Here is a 20,999-nt window from a genome sequence, read left to right as displayed (position 1 = left end):
GTGGTCGGTTTCCTGACCGATTAAAGTACTCGGTAGTGAAGCCACTTTATAAAAAGGGAGACAGGGATAATGTTGACAATTATAGACCTATTTCTATGCCATCGGTGTTTGCTAAAGTTATCGAGAGGCTTGTATATACAAGGTTACTGCAGCATTTAAATTCACATAATTTGCTGTCAAATGTACAGTTTGGTTTTAGAAATGGCTTAACAACTGAAAATGCTATATTCTCTTTTCTCTGTGAGGTTTTGGACGGATTAAATAAAAGGTTGAGAACGTTAGGTGTTTTCTTTGATTTAACGAAGGCTTTTGACTGTGTTGACCACAAAATATTACTGCAGAAGTTGGAACATTATGGAGTAAGGGGAGTAGCTTACAATTGGTTCGCCTCCTACTTTAAGAACAGAAAGCAGAAGGTAATCCTCCGCAATATTGAGAGTGGTAATGATGTTCAGTCCCAATGGGGCACTGTTAAATGGGGCGTTCCCCAAGGGTCGGTGCTGGGGCCACTGCTGTTCCTTATTTATGTAAATGATATGCCTTCTAGTATTACAGGTGATTCAAAAATATTTCTGTTTGCTGATGACACCACCTTGGTAGTGAAGGATCTTGTGTGTAATATTGAAACATTATCAAATAATGTAGTTCATGAAGTAAGTTCGTGGCTTGTGGAAAATAATTTGATGCTAAATCACAGTAAGACTCAGTTTTTACAGTTTCTAACCCACAATTCAACAAGAACTGACATTTTAATCAGACAGAATGGGCATGTTATAAGCGAGACGGAACAGTTCAAGTTCCTAGGCGTACGGATAGATAGTAAGCTGTTGTGGAAAGCCCATGTTCAGGATCTTGTTCAGAAACTAAATGCCGCTTTATTTACCATTAGAACAGTATCTGAAATAAGTGACATTTCAACACGAAAAGTAGTATACTTCGCATATTTTCATACGCTTATGTCATATGGTATTATTTTTTGGGGTAATTCTTCTGATTCAAAAAGGGTATTTTTGGCTCAAAAACGGGCTGTTCGAGCTATGTATGGTGTAAGTTCGAAAACCTCTTGTCGACCCCTATTCAATAGTCTGGGAATTTTGACATTGCCCTCACAGTATGTATTTTCTTTAATGTCGTTTGTTGTTAGCAATATTAGCTTATTCCCAAGAGTTAGCAGCTTTCACTCAGTTAATACTAGGCAGAAATCAAATCTGCATGTGGAATGCACTTCCTTGACTCTTGTGCAGAAAGGAGTGCAGTATTCTGCTGCATCCATTTTCAATAAGCTACCACAAGAACTCAAAAATCTTAGCAGTAGCCCAAACACTTTTAAGTCTAAACTGAAGAGTTTCCTCATGGCTCACTCCTTCTATTCTGTCGAGGAGCTCCTGGAAGAGATAAAAAATTAAGCAAATTCCAGTGTTACATTCTTGATTTTCTTTATTTAAACTAACGACTTGTTTCATTTTATGTGTTTCTACAATCGTGTTATAATTTCATGTATTGACTCGTTCCATGACCATGGAGACTTCTCCTAAATGTGGTCCCACGGAACAATAAATAAATAAATAAATAAATAAAAAATTGAGGGGAAGGCGAGACAAAGGTTGCGTTTCATTGGCAGGACACTTAGAAGATGCAACAAGTCCACTAAAGAGACGGCTTACACTACACTCGTTCGTCCTCTGTTAGAATATTGCTGCGCGGTGTGGGATCCTTACCAGGTGGGATTGACCGAGGACATCGAAAGGGTGCAAAAAGGGGCAGCTCGGTTTGTATTATCGCGTAATAGGGGGGAGAGTGTGGCAGATATGATACGCGAGTTGGGATGGAAGTCATTGAAGCAAAGACGTTTTTCGTCGCGGCGAGATCTATTTACGAAATTACAGTCACCAACTTTCTCTTCCGAATGCGAAAATATTTTGTTGAGCCCAACCTACATAGGTAGGAATGATCATCAAAATAAAATACGAGAAATCAGAGCTCGAACAGAAAGGTTTAGGTGTTCGTTTTTCCCGCGCGCTCTTCGGGAGTGGAATGGTAGGGAGATAGTATGATTGTGGTTCGATGAACCCTCTGCCAAGCACTTAAATGCGAATTGCAGAGTAATCATGTAGGTGTAGATGTAGGATTACCTGCCTTATGCAAATTAAAATCATTTTCTTTATTTCTTAAGTTAACTGTTAAACTAATTCTTTGCCTTCGTGGAAAATAGAATCCCTAAAGGAAGAGGTCGATGTTATAATATTCACGTCACTGTAGTTCAGCAGCTGACCCGTATGTATACAGTGTTCTGCCTCAACCTTGTATAGATACGGGTCATTTCATGAAGTACAGTGACGTGAAGATTTTATCATCCACCTCTTCCTTTTGGGGACCTGTTTTCAAATATTTCACAGACATTAGATTAACCTTCAACTCAATACATAGGGATGGATGATGGTTTTAATTTGCATGAGGGATGGAATTGCACTTTTGGTGTATTTAAGTTCCATCTAAGTCGTCAAGGTGTTACCGCCGCCGAATATACATCGATAAGCAAATCGAATATGTGAACGCTTTCACCACAGGTAGCGCGTGTGTACGAGTGCCTCTTAGCCATCGACCAGCATCTGTAACCAGCGGACGCAGTAGAGCCGCAGTGGAGCTTATAAGGTCACGATCGCCACCCTGTCAGTCTCTCGACTTATTCTGAGGATAACCAGACGATACGCAGTCCGAAATATTACTGGAAGATGCAGTGTTTGCGTGGCTGCATGACCGAAATTTAATTGATTACGCATTACACCGCAAATAGATAAAAATCCTCACAGTTGGGTGATATTCTCACTGCAGGTTGTAAGCCTCCAGAACATTTAGCTAATTCAGACTGCTTGTTCAAAGTTGAAAGATAGCAGTGCAAATCTTAATTTTCAGGGAAAGTAGATACTACAGACATTAATTTCTACAACGACGAGTAGAGGGCGCTCCAGAACACACGTCGTCTCCCTCACCACCACAGGGCCATCGAACAGTGGTCGACATAGAACAAGTTACGGACTCACCCTGACCCAGTTTGTGACCTCCAATGAAGCAGTTAACATAATCTGGAAAGGACACCAGTTCTACGCAAGTCTCAGGTGGAACTTTTCTTTCGTAAATGTCGAAATTGTACTTAAAGAGAAGAGTTTATATTTTTCAGAATCAAATGATGCTGTATTTACTCAAAGACTGTTGTACATATTCGACACTCTCCTGTGTCGATGGACTGTATAATGTTACCTAACTCATTTTATATCCATATAATAAAGTGAACTAATGTTTTACATATTATGATTGTCATAAGGCATCTCCCAGAGCAACTGAAGAACCACAGTTATGACCGAAGAACTGTAATTTCGTTAGGTGATTACATATATAAAATTCATTAACAATTGATATTCTGTTATATCAACAATATTTTTGCAATAAGATGGAAATTTGTTACAACTTTTCTTACATATACATCTAGCTGTCCTACATTTACAGTTACCTTTCTTTAATTCTGACTATATTTATTGTTTTAGAGTTTCCATGATTTTAGGGAATATGCTTGAATATTTATACATACACTGACGCGACAAAGAAACCGTCACACGCATTGAAATACTGAGATATGTAAACAGACAGAATACGGCACTGCGCTTGGGCAACGCTTATGTATGGCAGCAAGAGTCTGGCAGAGTTGTTAGATCTGTTACTGCTACTACAATGGCACCTTACCAAGATTTAAGTGAGTTTGAATGTGGTTTTATAGTCGGCGCACGAGCGATGGGTCACAGATGATGGTTTGTAGACAAGATGCCACACCACATGGAATATCGGACTAACCGGTTCTTCAGTAACCATAGCCAAACACGATACCGCATGCACTGTCGACTGCATACAGAGTGTTTGTGCACAAACTTTCCTGCTGTTAACACGTCCCGCTCTCAACATTTCACTTTACTATGTTTGATCGGGAGCACCATACTAATTGTATCTTTCGTAGCAATTGTCAGTTGTTCCTTAGCAAATGTCAATCGTCCCTTAATAATTATCAAGCAGTAACATTTTAATTAGAAACAGACATTAACCGATACTAAACAAGCAGCGATACGCAGTACAGAGTGCATGGTGATAAACTGAACTCGAAAATCTCTTTAGACATGCTCTGTTTTGCTAGTCTTTACACATGTTGTGATTGCTGCAGAGGCAGTACCGGGGCACTAGTCAGATAAATAGTTGTGACTCGGCATATCACAAGGCAGTTCGGCTGCCAGAGTTCTTGAACAATTTACTACGGTTATTTGTTTCTTTCGACGACAACTGTATCGATTTAATGTTGGGGCGCTCTACCAGGTTGATTGTCCTCCTCATCTGACTATTACTTTTATCTCTATAAAGCTTACTGACGGACATGAGATACGACATGGACCATGAGGCATTCCTTGTTTTCTCATATGGTACTGCCCCCTGCACAAATGTCGAGATTGGCCGCTCTAATGAAGTTGCCTTTATCGGCCTGCCAAGAAACATTCATAAACGCATACTTACAAATGAGGGAAACTGAAAGATTAGCTACTTTCTGACGTTAATACCTGTATTCAGTTGTCACACAACACAAAACAAAGAATACCTCAGCACTATAAACTTTCCGAAAGATTAATTTATTTCCCGTTCATTTATTAACGCGTAGATGAAGAAGTTTCCCATAGACAGTTGTCAGTAATTCGCGTACCTCGTCTTCAGTGTGTTGTCTCCAGTTGGCAATACTTCCTACAGAACGAAAGAATTGCGCTAAAATAAATAAAACAAGGAAAAGCTTACGTTTCTCAGATTCTTTATTTAAAACAACAAAGAATTGCACATAAACATTTTGTTCGGATTACATATTCCAATGATGGAACCCAGTACAGTAGATAGGCTAGAGTCCTTAGACGCCAGATGCATTTCGGATCCAGGAACGCAGATTGCCGACGTTGGCGAAGACACCGGGGGTGGCCTCGCACACCGAGCTGCCCCAGGAGACGATGCCCACCTGGGTGCTTCCACTGACCAGCGGACCACCAGAGTCTCCGCTGCAGACGCTCTTGCCGGCCTGGCCGGCGCACACCATGCGGTCGGTCACAGTGTTGATGTTGGCGAAGGTGTTCCTGCACGTGTTGCGGTCCAAGATGCTGATGTCCACCTTGAGCAGACTGTTGGCGGACGGTCCGTCGGTGTACGTGGCTCCCCACCCAGTCACCGTCACGGCGAGACCACCTGGTGGGTCGTAGTTGTCACTGGCGAGGCCCACTGTCTGTGCGTTCGAACCCAGCAGAGATCCGGACACCTGAAAATCAGGAAAAAAAAAAAACAATGAACATGTGCTACATCGCGCGAGGTGCCATCTATTACTTAACGTGTGGGCACTGAATATGAGTGTGTCAAAATACCATCCTCAGTGTAATCAGAACATTCTGTCAGGAGACTTCATTTGAAGTCAGCGGAGGGAGGGCTAATCGCCGTTTTAGCACAAAATTAATCCACTACACAGTTGGCATATGTGAGTCTAATCATTAACTATTTCACAAATACAGTGTCCCACTTCAAAATTTAGAGAATGTCGAAGGAGGAATGTTCAGTATTCAGGGTTATGCAACCATCATCGTCAGTATTTTGTCCAAGGACAGGTGTTCAAATGAGCTCTTCTTCTAGCTCTGTCAATTGTTACCCTCTTCATTTTCTGATAATAGTTTTCTACTCTGGTACTATCCATCATCTCGTACCTTCCGCATCCTATTCTTCTTCTTCTATTCATAGTTTCTTCCGTAACATCCAACAATAAACTATCCGTTCTCAGCAATGTCCACGACAATTTTTGAAGGACAACATATTCTCCACTGACCGCAGAAATTATTCATTTCACGATAGTAGTGTCGGGCTTTGGGCCATTATTAAGTGGTACCGCAAATTATTTTGCTTCACCATCACGTCAGTTTTTTAATCCAGCTTCATTATACACACATCAATTTTAAAGTCTGACATGAGACGAAGCAAAACTGTTCGTAGTGCTACTTGAAAATGGCTCAAAGGCTGAAACTGCAATAGTGAAATATATAATTTCTATAGTCAACGGCGATTATGATGTTGAATACTACATCACTACGAACCCCAATCGTGAGAAAATATTGCAAAGGCAATTGTATTTCTTCTTCTTACTGTTGTTATTTTTTTCTCTCTTCCCACATTGTCAGTTCTCACTCTGTCTACTCATTTTATCCTTTCCATCTTCCTCCTAATTTCTCTTTCCTCCGTGTCCATGTCTTAGCTCCTTATACTGTCACGCTCCATTTAAATCATCACGTTAGACCCTTCTTCAGGTTCCTGTCCATACACCCGCATAGAAGGCTCTTGTTCTTTTTAAATTCCTCCTTAGCAACGGCTGTATGCGTTTTCGCCTCGTTATTAATTCGCATGTCTACTGTGATTGTGCTTTCCAGATATTTGAAAGCGCTAACTTGGTCTGTGTGTTCCTATTATAGCTTTTTAGTTCTTATTTCTAATGCACTTATTAGCATTTATTTGTCTTTTTCTTCTTAATCTTCATTCCGAATTCTTCACAGGTGTTTATTCAATTTTTTCATATTCCGATTATAGTACTTTCGCTGTCTTCCAGCAACACCTCATCATCCTCAAATCGAATACATTCTATCTGCCTGATCATGAAGTTATCTAACTGAAAGTAGTATTCACTATCATTAGCTGAAGTTTATTGCACAGCTCTGGCAACCTTTCTCGTCCTAATTGCAACTACCTAGCCCATATATTGCCATAACGGTTTCTCCTACTTCTTCCATTATAATCGCATTCCCACAATCAGTTCCCCAAGAACGCTCTACTAGAAACCATAAGGCGGCATGTGGAGTTTATACTAAAGTAGAGCTAGATGCTTCCCATTTAGATACGTCGTTTAGAAAGAATGTCTTGCTTAAATATTGTGACACACGTAAAAGTTCTGATGAGCTAAAGTCTAACTTTGTTTTTCTGCTGCTTGCGTAACTATATATACAGACAACCTCCTTAATGCACGTTACTTTCTAGAAGCTCCATTACAGAAATAGTATCCAAATTTCAGTTGAGACTAGGAAATTGAGTACAACAGAGACTTGAGAAAGGGAGACCATGTATTGAACCGTTGTCTTTTCACAAGGCCACTTACCGGTTTCACTCATTTAATTTGTGGAAAAAAGAAATGAAGCACCTCTGATTCACCGAATGGAAAACTGAACACCTTTCGTCCAGAATGCATTAACTGTCACTCGAATCTGAGGTACATTGTTATAGTCGTAGGGACAGAACAAAATATTCCTCACCACTGACAAGTAATGAGAAGTGCTGTAGTGATGAATAATTTTAAAAAAATTGATCAAATTGTTGTGAGCCGTATGGGACCTAACATCTGAGGTCATCAGTCCCCTAGAAATTAGAACTGCTTAAATCAGACTAACCTAAGGACATCACACACACAATCATGCCCGAGGCAGTATTCGAACCTGCGACCGTAGCGCTAGCGCTGTTCAAGAGTGAAGCGCCTAGAACCACTCCGGCACAAAAGCCGGCGATTAATAATACCTGATGACCAATGTTCTGAGTCATACCCCAGTCCCCTTGTAGAAACTACTGATGCAGAGTTTATGTGTCAAGTGTGTTACGGTAGCACACAATTAATGTGCAAGAGTAGGACTCTCTAAAATGTACTAGCTCTGTACTGTGTGCTACTATCGGACCACTGCCACCAATCGGACTCGTTGGCTGGAGGTTCGTGACATGTACATGCTACTCGTATTTGCAAAACACTCGCCCAACAGGCTATCTTGTTGATGTAAAATGCTTCAATAGGGGAAGGAAATGATATTGTAGTCAAAGAACAGGAGAACTATGAAAACAAGAACAATTTTTATGATAAACGTGGAGGCATCATGTTGTACACCAAAGAGAGAGGCCCTACCAACATCTGCATTCAGGTGATCTAGACAATGTTCAGACGTTGTATTAAATCTAAGTGAGGCATATACCACGCACCTGAACAACAGCAACATCGTAGTCTATAGTCTGGTCGTTGTACGATGCGTGCATGTAGCCAGAGCTGGCGCTTCTGACGAAACCGCCACTTCCACGGGTTGAGGTGCCGGCCCGGAAACTGATCAGAGAGAGGCTCATGCCGTCCACACAGTGAGCAGCCGTCAGCGCCCAGTTGGAACTGATGATGGATGCACCACAGATGTGCGAACCGCCGTACTGGAAAGACAGTTGCCACGGGTAGTTGGCTATGTTGGCAGAGGATCCTCCAATGATGCGGCCATTACCCTTGCTCCACAGCCTGGCCGGAGTGGGCAAGGCTAGAGCAGAGCTCAGCAGGAACACGAGGAAGATGGCCAGGCGCTGCATTGTGGAAGCTGAGTCTGCCAGAGTAGCCGTCCTCACCCTTTATATACCACTAAAACTGCAGACATAGATGGGGTCGACGATCTTCATATCTCGTCTGCGCTTCATCATGATCTTGATAACAGCAGTAGTGATATAACTTTTATCTATTTGATGAGTCCTTGATACGAATATAGATGACGACGGTGATTGGGACAGATGTTCAACGTTCTGCTTGATTGTTACTTGTAGCAACGTAACGGTAATTTCTTACCAGTCAACTACGCGTATGATAAATGTCTATTAAGAGAGTACATAAATAGGCCACATAACTTCAATTACCTTGTAATCAAGTCCACGTTCCGTAAGAAGCTCTTAATAATTAACGCACAGCACTGTATCTTTCGTTTCTTCAATATAGTGTCATTGGACATATCAGCAACTCATGTTTCATGTAACTGAATATGGTGTGGATTTTGTGGTGATACTTAACACACACGAGTCTGCCAAATTCCAATCGCACATTGATGTCCATTAAACATCATCCATATTGTTTTCCGCTAAGACATTAATAACAGAAATTGTAGAAATTGCTCCTTGACTTACAGTTGGGATCGTAATTTAAAGCGGATGATTCAACCTATGGACGACAATACACATACACCAACCTGCAAAACAATATTTATTGTTAGCACTAAACCGCTGTGTACACAAAGTTCTTACAAACAAATAATCTTGAGCTAATAAAGAACTTTTAAATGGATACAGGGATTAGTGAACACAGGGTTGTCGATACGAAACTGAATGTTTTAACCCTCAAATTCTCCATAACCAAACGAAAAATATACTAATCCAAAAAATCAGATACGTGAAAATTTATTCGACCCCTTCCTGAGAATCAAACTCAGCTCTTTCCAAATTAACAAAATAGGTGTGGAAGATATAAGGCTTACAATCAAAGAAATAAAATCAACAGCAAGAGTCAATACCTTCTCTGTGCGATAGGAATAAAATACTATAAAATATACTCGAAGTAGTGAAGCAACTTAAATCACTAAATAAAATGAAGTATTCTGGTCCAGACTGTATACCAATTAGGTTCCTTTCAGAGTACGCTGATGCATTAACTCCATACTTAACAATCATACACAACGCAGAATTACAGTTACACTAACCTCACTATCAATTCACCCTTGTCAAAATACCTAGTATATGTTGCTATAAGTAAATGGTAAAATTGACCTCCACTGTACAACACATAGAAAACGCAAGGTCAATATGCTCCAAAACAGTAAAACCGTTGACTCTGGGACACAGACATGCTACAGGCATATCTAAATTTCACCACTACACCAGGTGAGTTAATATGTTGTTGAACAACAGCAAGCTGTTTATCAACCGTTATGTATTAAGGTGGAATTTTCAGGTTCATTAAGTTGATCTTTTAAATTAACCGTCAGTTTCATTGTATATTGTTGGAGAAATTCTCAAATGGAGTTCGATATATTTAGAACTTAACTATAAAATTCTCAGCAGATGTCGAAAATTCTCATGCACGCAATTTTTCTTCGTTTTACATTAACTTCTTTTTTAACTTTTCATTCTCTGTCCCTAAGGATAGATAGGACTGATGAAGATGCGTTCCGCAGAACGACCCCGTTTCTGTCAGGAAGAAATACATAGATGAGAGCTTATGACAGCAGTGTTTGCAGCTACTAGAATTAGGAAGACAGTTACTAGTTGAAGCATGAAGCCAACTCTTAGTATCACTTTAAAAATGCATAATTATACATTAGAATCTATGCGACGAGGTTCCTAGTCGTAAATCCACGACACTAATGCTCATGGCCTGATGTTAAACGGGTTAATAATTTTAACAATGTAGAACTGATATTTCAGGTTCTGCTCTATCATTTAGTTAGCTCTTATACTTTTCTTTACAAACAGTGGTTTACCTTGATCTATCCAGGACGGAATCGCCATTCATCTGCCTGGAACAGAGGTATGCAGTCCTCTCAGTTCAATATCTGGGGGAGGCAGATATCCATCCACTCTCACACGAATGCTGCATCAAAACTCACAATATGCGTTATATCTTTCGTAAGAATTTCGTCTTTGATCACACTTCTTTTGAATTGAAATCCTTCCTGTAAAATGTACAATAACCTAACTGCAAGAATAACGTTCAAAACGGATTGCATTTCGGTAAAATTGAAGGCAAATTCCACGTATTTTGCAGTCATTATGTATCTTCCCCCGCAATTACGAAAGCGTAAATCACAACGAGAATCGACATAGCTCTAACTCTCAGAAAATGTTTATGCGTTCACAGGATTTGTTCGCATCTTGATGGAATATTGTCGAAGAAGAAGCTGTGATGTAGTAGTTACGATATTAGACTGTTGCATGGAGGGTCGTAAACTGTAAAATTTCAGTTTCCATATTCGGTTCAAGAACATTCTAGAAGTATCCAAAAATGGCAGGAATCATTGTACTAGAATGATCTGTAGCTGTATATATATCCTGTATGTGTTCTGGACGTGGCAGTTCGCTCCGCGCTCTTGCATGTGCTAGTGCTGAATAGACCTTCGTTAAGTAAAGTTAGTGTTCGTGATTCATCTACTTACACCTTCCACTGCGTGACATTATTCTGGTGGAGATTCTGGGTACTGGAGCTTGTGATACCGCACATTATCGACGACACAGTGGCTCCCATCAGGTCACGACAGAGCCGCCGTTTACTCGGCGAGAAACCCGAGTTCTCTGGTGACGATGCCCAAGATCCAAAGAAGTGGCTGTAAGTATATGAACGTATAGCCAAATTTAACAAATGGGATCACAAGCAATGATTAGAGAACAACGAAGAGAAGTTCACAAGCTGGGAAATATTCCAGGCGAAACTGCGCAAGTATTTCGGGGACACACATCGACAGAAGTGCAAGGCTGAAGTTAAATTAAAGTGCATGACACAGCGTCCATGAGAAACTATAGCATCCTACATTCAAGACGTCTTGGAGTTGTGTAAAATAGTGGATCCTAGAATGTAGGAGGAACATGAAGGGTGTTGCTGAGGACATGTATCAAGCCCTACTCGTGAAGTAGGTTCCGACAGCAGTCAACTTCATAAAATGGTGCCAGTATATCGAGACAATGCATCAAAAAGGAATTACACGCAAGAAGTTTGAACGGCTTCCAAACATCACACCGATGCCTGTGATGGAGGATACAACTGATTTCACAAGTGTTCTTCGTCAGATAGTGAAAGAGGAAGTTCAGAAGCCACTTGGATTGTACGGCGAGCAAACAACCGAGACGCTTGAAGAGGTCATAATGAAGGAAGTGGAACAGACATTGAACCCAATCTCTGGTCCTTCATTTCCCTTTAAAACGGTAAATAAGTCGAGGCCGAAGCGAAGTTACGTTCCTACAATGCCGCATGAGAAACGTGTTTGGACACCAAGGAATGCTGACGTCTGGAGGACCCAGGACAACCAACCAGTATAATTCCGCTGCGGACCACCGGGACATGTGATAAGCTATTGTCGAGAAAGGTGGCGAATATTTGATGACGCCCGCGCCAGAAGACAGTAGACCGATATTAGCCGACGCCAACTCCGGGACGACGAAGATGAACAAGAAGATGAGGGTGCAGGACGACGTTGGTCACCATCGCCGCAAGCTAGCTGCTGGAGGGGACGCTCCCCAACACCCCGATCAAGGTCTCCATCGCCGTTTAGTAGCTGCATCCAATCACCTACAAGCTGCAACCTGGAAAATTAAAGGATGCGACATTTCTTGGAAGTGAGGCCGCCAAACAGAAAAATTCTCGACCGTCGCTCAAGCCCAAGCTGTTGTGGACTCTGGAGCATCATATTCAGTCGTTTCGGAGAAGTACCGTCGCCAATTGCAAATAACGGTATTCGTTGACAGAAAAACATCTGGTGAAGGTGCTTAATGGGAAATATGTATACCTATAGGAAGAGGTTTCATTCGTGTAGATACAAGTGGTCATACACAGCCGTTAGAATTAATCGTCTTACAAGAGTGTAGTCATGACATCATTCTCGGATGGGACTTTTTGAAAGCTTCTCAAGCAATTACAGATTGTGGTCGCTCAAAGGTTATGTTAGATGAGATACTGTGGACAGGAGGTTGTATTCCAGCAGTCTGTGCTAGAAAGGTAACTTGGTCATCCCAGCCTCTGTCGTCTCGCTTAAGAACGGATTCGGTGAATTGTGGATAGTTAACTGTCGAAGAGAAACGTAAATCCTTCCAAAACGCATGTGCCTAGCAAACACTGGGCCGTTAATTCAAGAACAGCTGAGCGTCATAGAAACCTCCCATGCCGAGACTGTGGGCGAAAGTAGCGCTACCACTACGAGACAAGACCTTCTAACTCGACTGTCACCGGATCTCACTGAGGAACAACTGAAGACGCAACTTGTCATTCTTCAAGAGTTCTCTGATGGTTCAATCCACAGGTGAAGAGCAGATTAGACAAATCGACAGTGAAGGACCGGATTAGCATTCAGCCCTCGCAGAGCCCATGGTCGTCACCAGTGGCCCTCATCAGGAAGAAGGATGGCAATTGGAGCTATTGTATTGATTACAGGAAGATTAATAAGGTAACTAAAAAGGACGTTTAAGATCTTTCACGAATTGACGACACACCAGATTGTTTGGAGGGGGCTAAGTTTTTCTCAACCATGGACATGTACTCGGGATACCGGCAAATCGATGTAGATGATGCCGATCGTGAGAAAACTGCATTCATCACCCCTGAGGGCGTGTATGAGTTTAAGGTATTGCCATTTGGTTTGTGTCATGCACGAGCAACTTTTGAACGAATGATGGATAATCTTCTAAGGCACCAGAAGTGGACCATGTAGCTTAGTAATTTAGATGACATTATAGTGTTCTCAGAGACATTTGATAGACACATAAAAAGACTGACAGCCCTTCTTAAGTGTCTCCAACAAATTGGACTGAAACTTAATCCAAGAAAGTGTCTCTTTGGAGCAAAAGAAATCAAAATACTTGGGCACCTTGCGTCAGTTGGAGGTATGCGGCCGGACCCAGAAAATGTCAGAGCTATAACGGAATTTCCTATTCCTAAAGGTGTTAGAGAAGCTTCCTCGGATTGTTTTCTTATTACTGTCGTTTTACACAGACTTTCGTATAAAAGCCAGGCCACTCCAAGAGTTGTTAAAGGCCGATGCTAAATTTATCTGGGATGTTGCTCAACAAGATTCTTTCGATGTGCTGCGAAAAGCTCTGACGACTGACCCCGTACTTGGTCTGTACGATGAGAAAGCACCTACGGAACTACACACAGATGCCAGTGGGCATGGGATCAATGCCGTTCTGGTGGGGATTTCCGATGGAAAATGTATAGTTATAGTATATGCTTATAGGACACTCACAAAAGCCGAGAGAAACTACTCAACTAATGTCTTTCTGTAATCTGGGCCATGTGCAATTTTTGACAGTATCTCTATGGAAGGCCATTCACAGTTGCTACAGACCGTCATTCACTTTGCTGGCTGACAGGTCTTAAGGATTCAACACGATGACTCGGCAGGTGGGCACTACGTCTTCAGGAGTATGACATTACCATCGTACAAAAAAGTGGAGGAAAACACCAAGATGCCGACTGTCTCTCAAGGAACACTGTGCACCACCATCAAATCAAGACTTTGATGAAGATAGTGACTCTCTCGCTGCAGTCCAGGATCTCTTTGCTGAGCAGAAGAAGATATGCTTGTCTTAGATCGGTCAGAGGATGTGAAATGACAATTTAAGGTAGTTAATGGATTACTTTGCAAGAAAAGCATTGATCCTTGAAAAGAGGTGGCTACCAGTGATTTCTAAACACATGCGCTACGATATTCTACGGAAATTCCATGAAACACCTGAGGCCGGACATTTAGGATTTATTTAGATATACCACAGGATCCGCAAGAGATTTTTCTGGCGAGGTTTATTTAGGAGTGTCCGTCACTATGTATCGCACTGTCGAGAGCGCCAGAGGAGAAAGCCAGTTCCTCAGAAACCACCTGGCCGACTCCTACCGATTTCACCAGCCGAAACTCCTTTCCAGCGTGTTGGGATTGACCTCCTCTGACGATTTCCAACGTCTGCAAGTGGCAGTAGATGTATTATTGTTTGCACTGATTATCTGACCCGCTATGCCAATACAATTGCCGTGAAAACAGCCGTAGCATGCGAGGTGTGGTGTCACCGCCAGGCACCACACTTGCTAGGTGGTAGCTTTAAATCGGCCGCGGTCCATTAGTACATGTCGGACCCGCGTGTCGCCACTGTCAGTGATCGCAGACCGAGCGCCACCACACGGCAGGTCTCGAGAGACTTACTAGCACTCGCCCCAGTTGTACGGACGACTTAGCTAGCGATGCAACACTGACGAAGCCTCGTTTATTTGCAGAGAAGATAGTTAGAATAGCCTTCAGCTAAGTCAATGGCTACGTCCTAGCAAGGCGCCATAGCAATTGATAGTTATCGTATGAAGCATGTCTCATCAAGAACGATGTATACATATGATGGATTAAAGTTAAGTATTCCAGCAGCTACGTACTTTTCTTTGTAGCATTCATTCCGTATCCTGTTTCAGACCTCACGCCATCCTGCGTGGGTGTAAGTGCGTGCCTTTCGGTTACCCGTCACTGTGGACTGGCTGTCTTGTCAGTCCACAACACGAGGTACCCAAATTCATCGCTGAAGACACTATATTAAAAGACGGTCCCCGACGTCGCTAATTACGGATCGAGGGGAAGTTTTTCAATCAAATTTTGGGATAGAATTAAACCATCGGTGCAACATTACTCATCACACGACGACTGCCTACGATCCGTAAACTAACGGGCTTACTAAATACCTTAATACTGAGCAGAGCAACTGGGATGTGCTACCTTTCGAGACGTTTGCCTACAACACCGCCAAATAAGGCACCACTGGATTTAAGCTATTTTTCCTGGTGCATCGGCGTGAGCCGACTACGACTATGGACACTGTGTTTCCGTTACATCCTGATGACGTGGACGACGACTACGTCGGCCAGGTGTTAACCAGAGCTGAGGAAGCTGGGCAATCAGCTCGAATACGAAGGCTGCAGGCTCAGGAAAACGATCGCCGAAGGTATGACGCAAGCCACCGTCCTGTTGTACACAAGCCTAGTGACCTCGTCTGGATCTTTACTCCTGTTCCGTAGGTTTATCTCTCTGAGATGCTGATCAGGCGCTACTTTGCACGTTATAAGGCTATAAGACAGTATTCTGATGTTACCTATGAAGTTGAAGATTTCGACACCAGCACAAGACGACGAAGTATCAGAGAGACGGTCCACGTCGTTGGAATGAAGGCCTATAAGGATCATGCAACCCAGGTCAAATTCGAAGATCCAGCGACAGGCAACAAGCGGAAACGTGACGAAGAGCGTAGCTGTAGAAGAAGTTCTAAGAAGATCACCGCCAGGGCGAATATCAGTCATCAGTATGCAGGACCGATGACTCATTCCCGGACTAGGACGACGTAACACCGAGACGCTGTTCTCTTCAGTAGACAGCAATCTCCCTGATGAAGCTGTGGTGGAGTGGTTTTGATATTAGACTAGTACATGGAGGATCGTGAGTTGAAAACTCACCTGAGCTGTGAAGTTTTAATTTCTATATTCAGTTCGAGTACATTCCAGAAGTATCCACAAATGGCAAGAATCACTGTATTGGAATCTTCTATAGCTGTATATATACTGTATGTCTTCTGACCGGAGGCAGTTTGCTCCTCGCTATTCTATGTACAAGTGCTGAAAAACCTTCGTTAAGTGAAGTTGGTGTTCGTGATTTATCTGCTTACACCTTCCTCTAAGTGACATTATGTTTACTTATCGATCGTCGCAATACTACTCTGACCTTAAAACCCATAAATGATAAGTTTGGAAACAATAATTTTATCGCGCTGTAATAATCGGCGGCACTAAACCGCCGTCCGTAATTGAATGTTACTTTCCTACCAAGTCAACTATTTTTTCTCAAGTTTAGGAATGTGTACAACATTGATAAGTGTGTGCTCTGTGGAGAAATTAACTATAGCAGACGCATTCACTGAACTATTTCTTTTTTTTTATCAGTTCTCACACTGGTTTTATTCGTCCCGCTACGAATTCCTTTACTGTGCCAACCTCTTCATCTCAGAGCCGTTCTCACAACTTAGTCCTCAATTATTCTATGGATGCATGCATATATCTGTCTTCCTTTGTTGTTTTTACCTTCTTCAGCTCCCCCTAGTGATGTGGTCCAAATGTTTCTTTTCTCTCCGATGCTTTTGAGGAGGTCTATTTCTCGCAATATCAGTCCACCTAATTTTCAACATTCTTCCGTAGCATCACATCTCAAATGCTTCGAATCTCTTCTGTTCAGTCTTCCCACAGTCCATGTTTCACTACTACACAATTCTGTACGTCAAAGACACAGTCCCAGAAATTTCTTCCTTAAATGAAGGCTTCTGTTCGATATTAGTAGACTTGTCTCGCCCAGGAACGCCTTTTTCGCCAGTGCTGGTCTACTTTTTACATCTTCCTTGCTCCGTTCATTAGAGGCTGTTTTGCTACCTCGGTAGCAGAATTCCTGTGTTTCGTCTGCTTTTAACCCACAACTCCGTGGTCAAGTTTCTCGCTGTTCTCATTTCTGCTACTTCTCATTTCTTTCGTCTTAATTCGTTTTATTCTCAATCCATAATAAGTACTCATTATGTTCTTCACCCCAACTCCTGTAATCCTTCTTCCCTCTCAGTGAGGGTAGCAATGCCATCAGCAAATCTTATCATTGATATACTTTCACCTTGAGTTATAATCCCACTCTTTAAACTTACCTCTATGTCCGTCATTGATTCATCGATGTATACAATGAACACTAAGGCAATCCGAACACTTCACTCTTTGTGTTCCAGTCTTATTGTTCCCTCTCGATTCTTGTACATTATATTACTCGTTTCTCTCTACACCTCTCTGCATGAACATCACGTAGCCTAACCGAATTCTTCCCACATCTCCAGACCTTTAACAAATACATCTCCTCTTCTTGCGGTTCTTGGACAGAGCATTCGCTATTAGTTGCTGAATACAGCGGAGAACTCAATTAGTCTTTCTCCTCTCTCATTTCCATTACCGATCCCATATCCTCTCGTCAACCTTTCTTCTTCTACTTCCCATATAAGAGCATGCCTGTCTCCCATGACTGTTAGATTTTCACTCCCTTTGTGTACTGAATTACCCGTTCTTTATCCCCATAAACATTCTTTCTCTCTTCATCTCTTGCTTTCAGCATCTGGATTTATACCAGATCTGTTGTTGTTGGTTTCATGATTATGACGAGAACAGCCCTAGCACTGAACTGTTCACTATAACTCACTCTCTGACCTACCTTCCTGTGCATAACGAACCCTACCCCATTATACAATTTTCTGCTGCTGTTGATATATCCTTAACTTATTTAACCAGAATTAGTTGTAATTCCCCTTTGAGTTCATTCCCTCCCTCTATATCTAGATTAAGCCTTAACGTTTCCCTTTTCAGAGTTTCTAGCTTCCCTACCACATTCAAACTTGTAACTTTCAACACCCCGACTCGTAGAACATTACCCTTTCATTGGTAATTCCACCTCTTTCTCATGGTCGAATCGCCCCTGGCTGTGTCCTATCCTCCCAGATATCTGAATGGGGGACTAGTGTGTAATTTTTTAGCAAAGGGAAAATCGTCAAGACAGTTTTTCAATTCAGGTCACACGTCCTGTGGATGCACATTGGGCAGATTCCAAATGTAAAGGCAAGTGAGTTTTCTGAACCGCTGTCCACCCTCTTCCACAGGGCCGTTGTCGGAACGAGGGCGAATTATTATACCAGAAGTATTCGGCTGCCATTGCTGATAATTTTTACTCAATATTTAAGCAGCAGACGTGTTCGAACAGTGGGCCCAGGAGGTTTTGATTGCTAATCAAAGGTGGTATTCCCTCCTCTCTGCACCGCCACGTCATTGCGCAGAGTTCAGTATAGAGACAAGCTCGCACGCTGCTCTACTTGTCTCTATACCGATCTATGATGAAGCAGTCATCATCATCCAGTTACGACGCCAGTGCTTTTCAACTCTCAGCTGGAGATGTACTTATGTAAATGTTGTACTTGGACTTCCAGAGAAGAGTTTGTAATGCTGTGCATTATAACACTCATGTGTCATTGGATTATATAATTATCATGCATTTTCTAGAGTCAAGAAATCTTTCATATGTTGTAGTTCCGATTAGCTGTCTACCAGGGCAAACCAAGAACCCGCATTTATGATCAGATGATTGTAGTTTCGTCAGGTCATAAACAATGGTAACTAGAAGTCCCGCCTAACCTGATCGCTTTTTTCTAGTTGCCCTACGTTTCTTCATTCGGGTTACAGTGTGTCTTACAATACTTCACTATGTCTGAGAAGCCACAGGAATAGCTCTAAGCGAAACTGGAGAGTTACAGGATCATCACATTGAACGCCTGCAGCAATCAGCCAGAAAAATTATTTACTAAACAAACAAGCAGCTTCCCGCTGGTAGCTGCTCCCAGATTTCGCCCATACCACAGCCAGGACGCAAGATGGTCAGACTAAACGGGGCAATGGCAGGCCCACTTTGCTGCCTATAAAATAACAAGGATGCAGGGCTAAGCTTACTCCTGGCTCACCATTGGTCCAGACGTTGATCGCCTCCGTGTAGTGTGGCGGAACTGCTCCCAATAAAGTCTCGTAAGATGATCTTGTTCAGTTACTGGATGAACATGTCGTAGTCTAATTCGTAGAAACTGCACGGTTTCAATTCTTTCGTATGAAGCAGCAGCCTGCCCTGACAATGAAAGAGTGGAGAGCAGAAGCCAGGAGTCTAACCACGCATTTCAAGCTTACGTATTCTTGTTTAATTAACTGTAGTGGTGTCATATATCTGAATGCTATCACACGAAGAGTATGAGATACACACATTCTCGATGAAATGTTCAAACGGCTACACCCTGATATAAAATCAGTTCTGTCTATTGTGGACTCTCAAACAGTTGTGCGCTCCACAGAGGTTCTTTAGAGCCTTCATGTATTTCAGTCTTTCACAGTGCATCACGCGCTCTGTCTCTAGTGAAAAATAGTGTTCAGGTGTTTCAAAATAAAACTCAGACAAATAGTAAAAGCGGTACAAGTGAAGACTACAGTGTCAGTCTCGTGGTAAATGGCGTATTCTAAAAAATTATGTGACAAAATCATGTCCGCTGCGCTTTTTGAACAGGTTTGGAAACACTTTTCTTGTCCTTCTGCAAATTGCCTTCGATGTTGACCCGCCTGCCACATTCATTTAGTGTGTTTATGCATAAAGCAAGGTAAGGGCATCAGCCGCTGTCACGTGAGAGCCACGGCGGTCACAGCTACTCTGTCAACAGGTGTGTAAGGAAAGGGCCTCGCCACTCACTCACACGCAAGCCCGACATCGCACTTCCGAATCGCTGAAGTCTCCCGTTGAAATATGCAGGCAGACGAACAAAGTTTTTGTTCAGTTACGATTGAAAAAAATTAACGGTTGGACACTAGTGCTTCAGTTTCCCTGATTAATAACGACACGTGTGGCAGAGCTACTTCCCCTCGTAGCCTATAGCGAATTTTACTGAATACAATCTGCATGACATTCAAGTCCTTGGCATGTGCAGTTTGCCAGCAACTTGTCAGAGAGTGACAAAGGTGTGTCTCTTTTCATGTTCTTTATTCAAAGGCAGTGAAAATACACAACTGGCCATTAATGTTGCTATACTAAGATGAAATGCAGATGATAAACGGGTATTCATTGGATTAATATATATCATACTAGAACTGACATGTGATTACATTTTCACGCAATTTGTGTGCATAGATCCTGAGAAATCAGCACCCAGAACAACCACCTCTGGCCGTAATAACGGCCTTGGTCCTCCTAGGCATTGAGTCAAACAGAGCTTGAATGGCGTGTACAGGTACAGCTGCCCATGCAGTTTCAACACGATATCACAGTTCATCGAGAATAGTGACTGGCGCATTGTCACGAGGCAGCTGAACGGCTGGCCGAGCGGTTCTAGGCGCTACAGTATGGAACCGCGCGATCGCTACGGTCGCAGGTTCTAATCCTGCCTCCGGCATGCATGTGTGTGATGTCCTTAGGTTGGTTAGGTTTAAGTAGTTCTAAGTTCTAGGGGATTGATGACCTCAGAAGATAAGGCTCATAGTGCTCAGAGCCATTTGAACCAGTTGCTCGCCCACCACTGACCAGACGTTTTCGATTGGTGAGAGGTCTGGAGAATGTGCTGGCCAGGGCAGCAGTCGAACATTTTCTGTATCCAGAAAGGCCCGTACAGGACCTGCAACATGCGGTCGTGCATTATCCTACTGAAATGTAGGGTTGCGCAGGGATCGATTGAAGAGTACAGCCACGGGTCGTAACACATCTGAAATGTAAAGTCTACTGTTCAAAGTGAAGTCAATGCGAACAAGAGGTGACCGAGATGTGTAATCAGTGGCACCCCATACCATCACGCCGGGTGAT

At 42.5% G+C, this 20,999-nt stretch overlaps 1 protein-coding gene across 1 annotated transcript; it reads right to left on the bottom strand.

The window, feature by feature from the left end:
* Positions 1-4,881: 4,881 nt before the first annotated feature.
* LOC124712290 (trypsin delta-like) lies at positions 4,882-8,427 on the bottom strand. The gene is made up of 2 exons (XM_047242584.1): positions 8,062-8,427; positions 4,882-5,329 (listed from the first exon to the last, which is right to left on the bottom strand). Exons 1-2 carry the CDS (start codon positions 8,425-8,427, stop codon positions 4,931-4,933), a joined length of 765 nt encoding a protein of 254 aa, XP_047098540.1. The 3' UTR covers positions 4,882-4,930.
* Positions 8,428-20,999: the final 12,572 nt, after the last annotated feature.

Source organism: Schistocerca piceifrons, chromosome 8, assembly GCF_021461385.2.
Source record: "Schistocerca piceifrons isolate TAMUIC-IGC-003096 chromosome 8, iqSchPice1.1, whole genome shotgun sequence".
Taxonomy (NCBI): Eukaryota; Metazoa; Arthropoda; class Insecta; order Orthoptera; family Acrididae; genus Schistocerca; species Schistocerca piceifrons.
The sequence above is the reverse complement of the archived record's forward strand: the minus strand, read 5'-3'. Positions and strand labels throughout refer to the sequence as shown.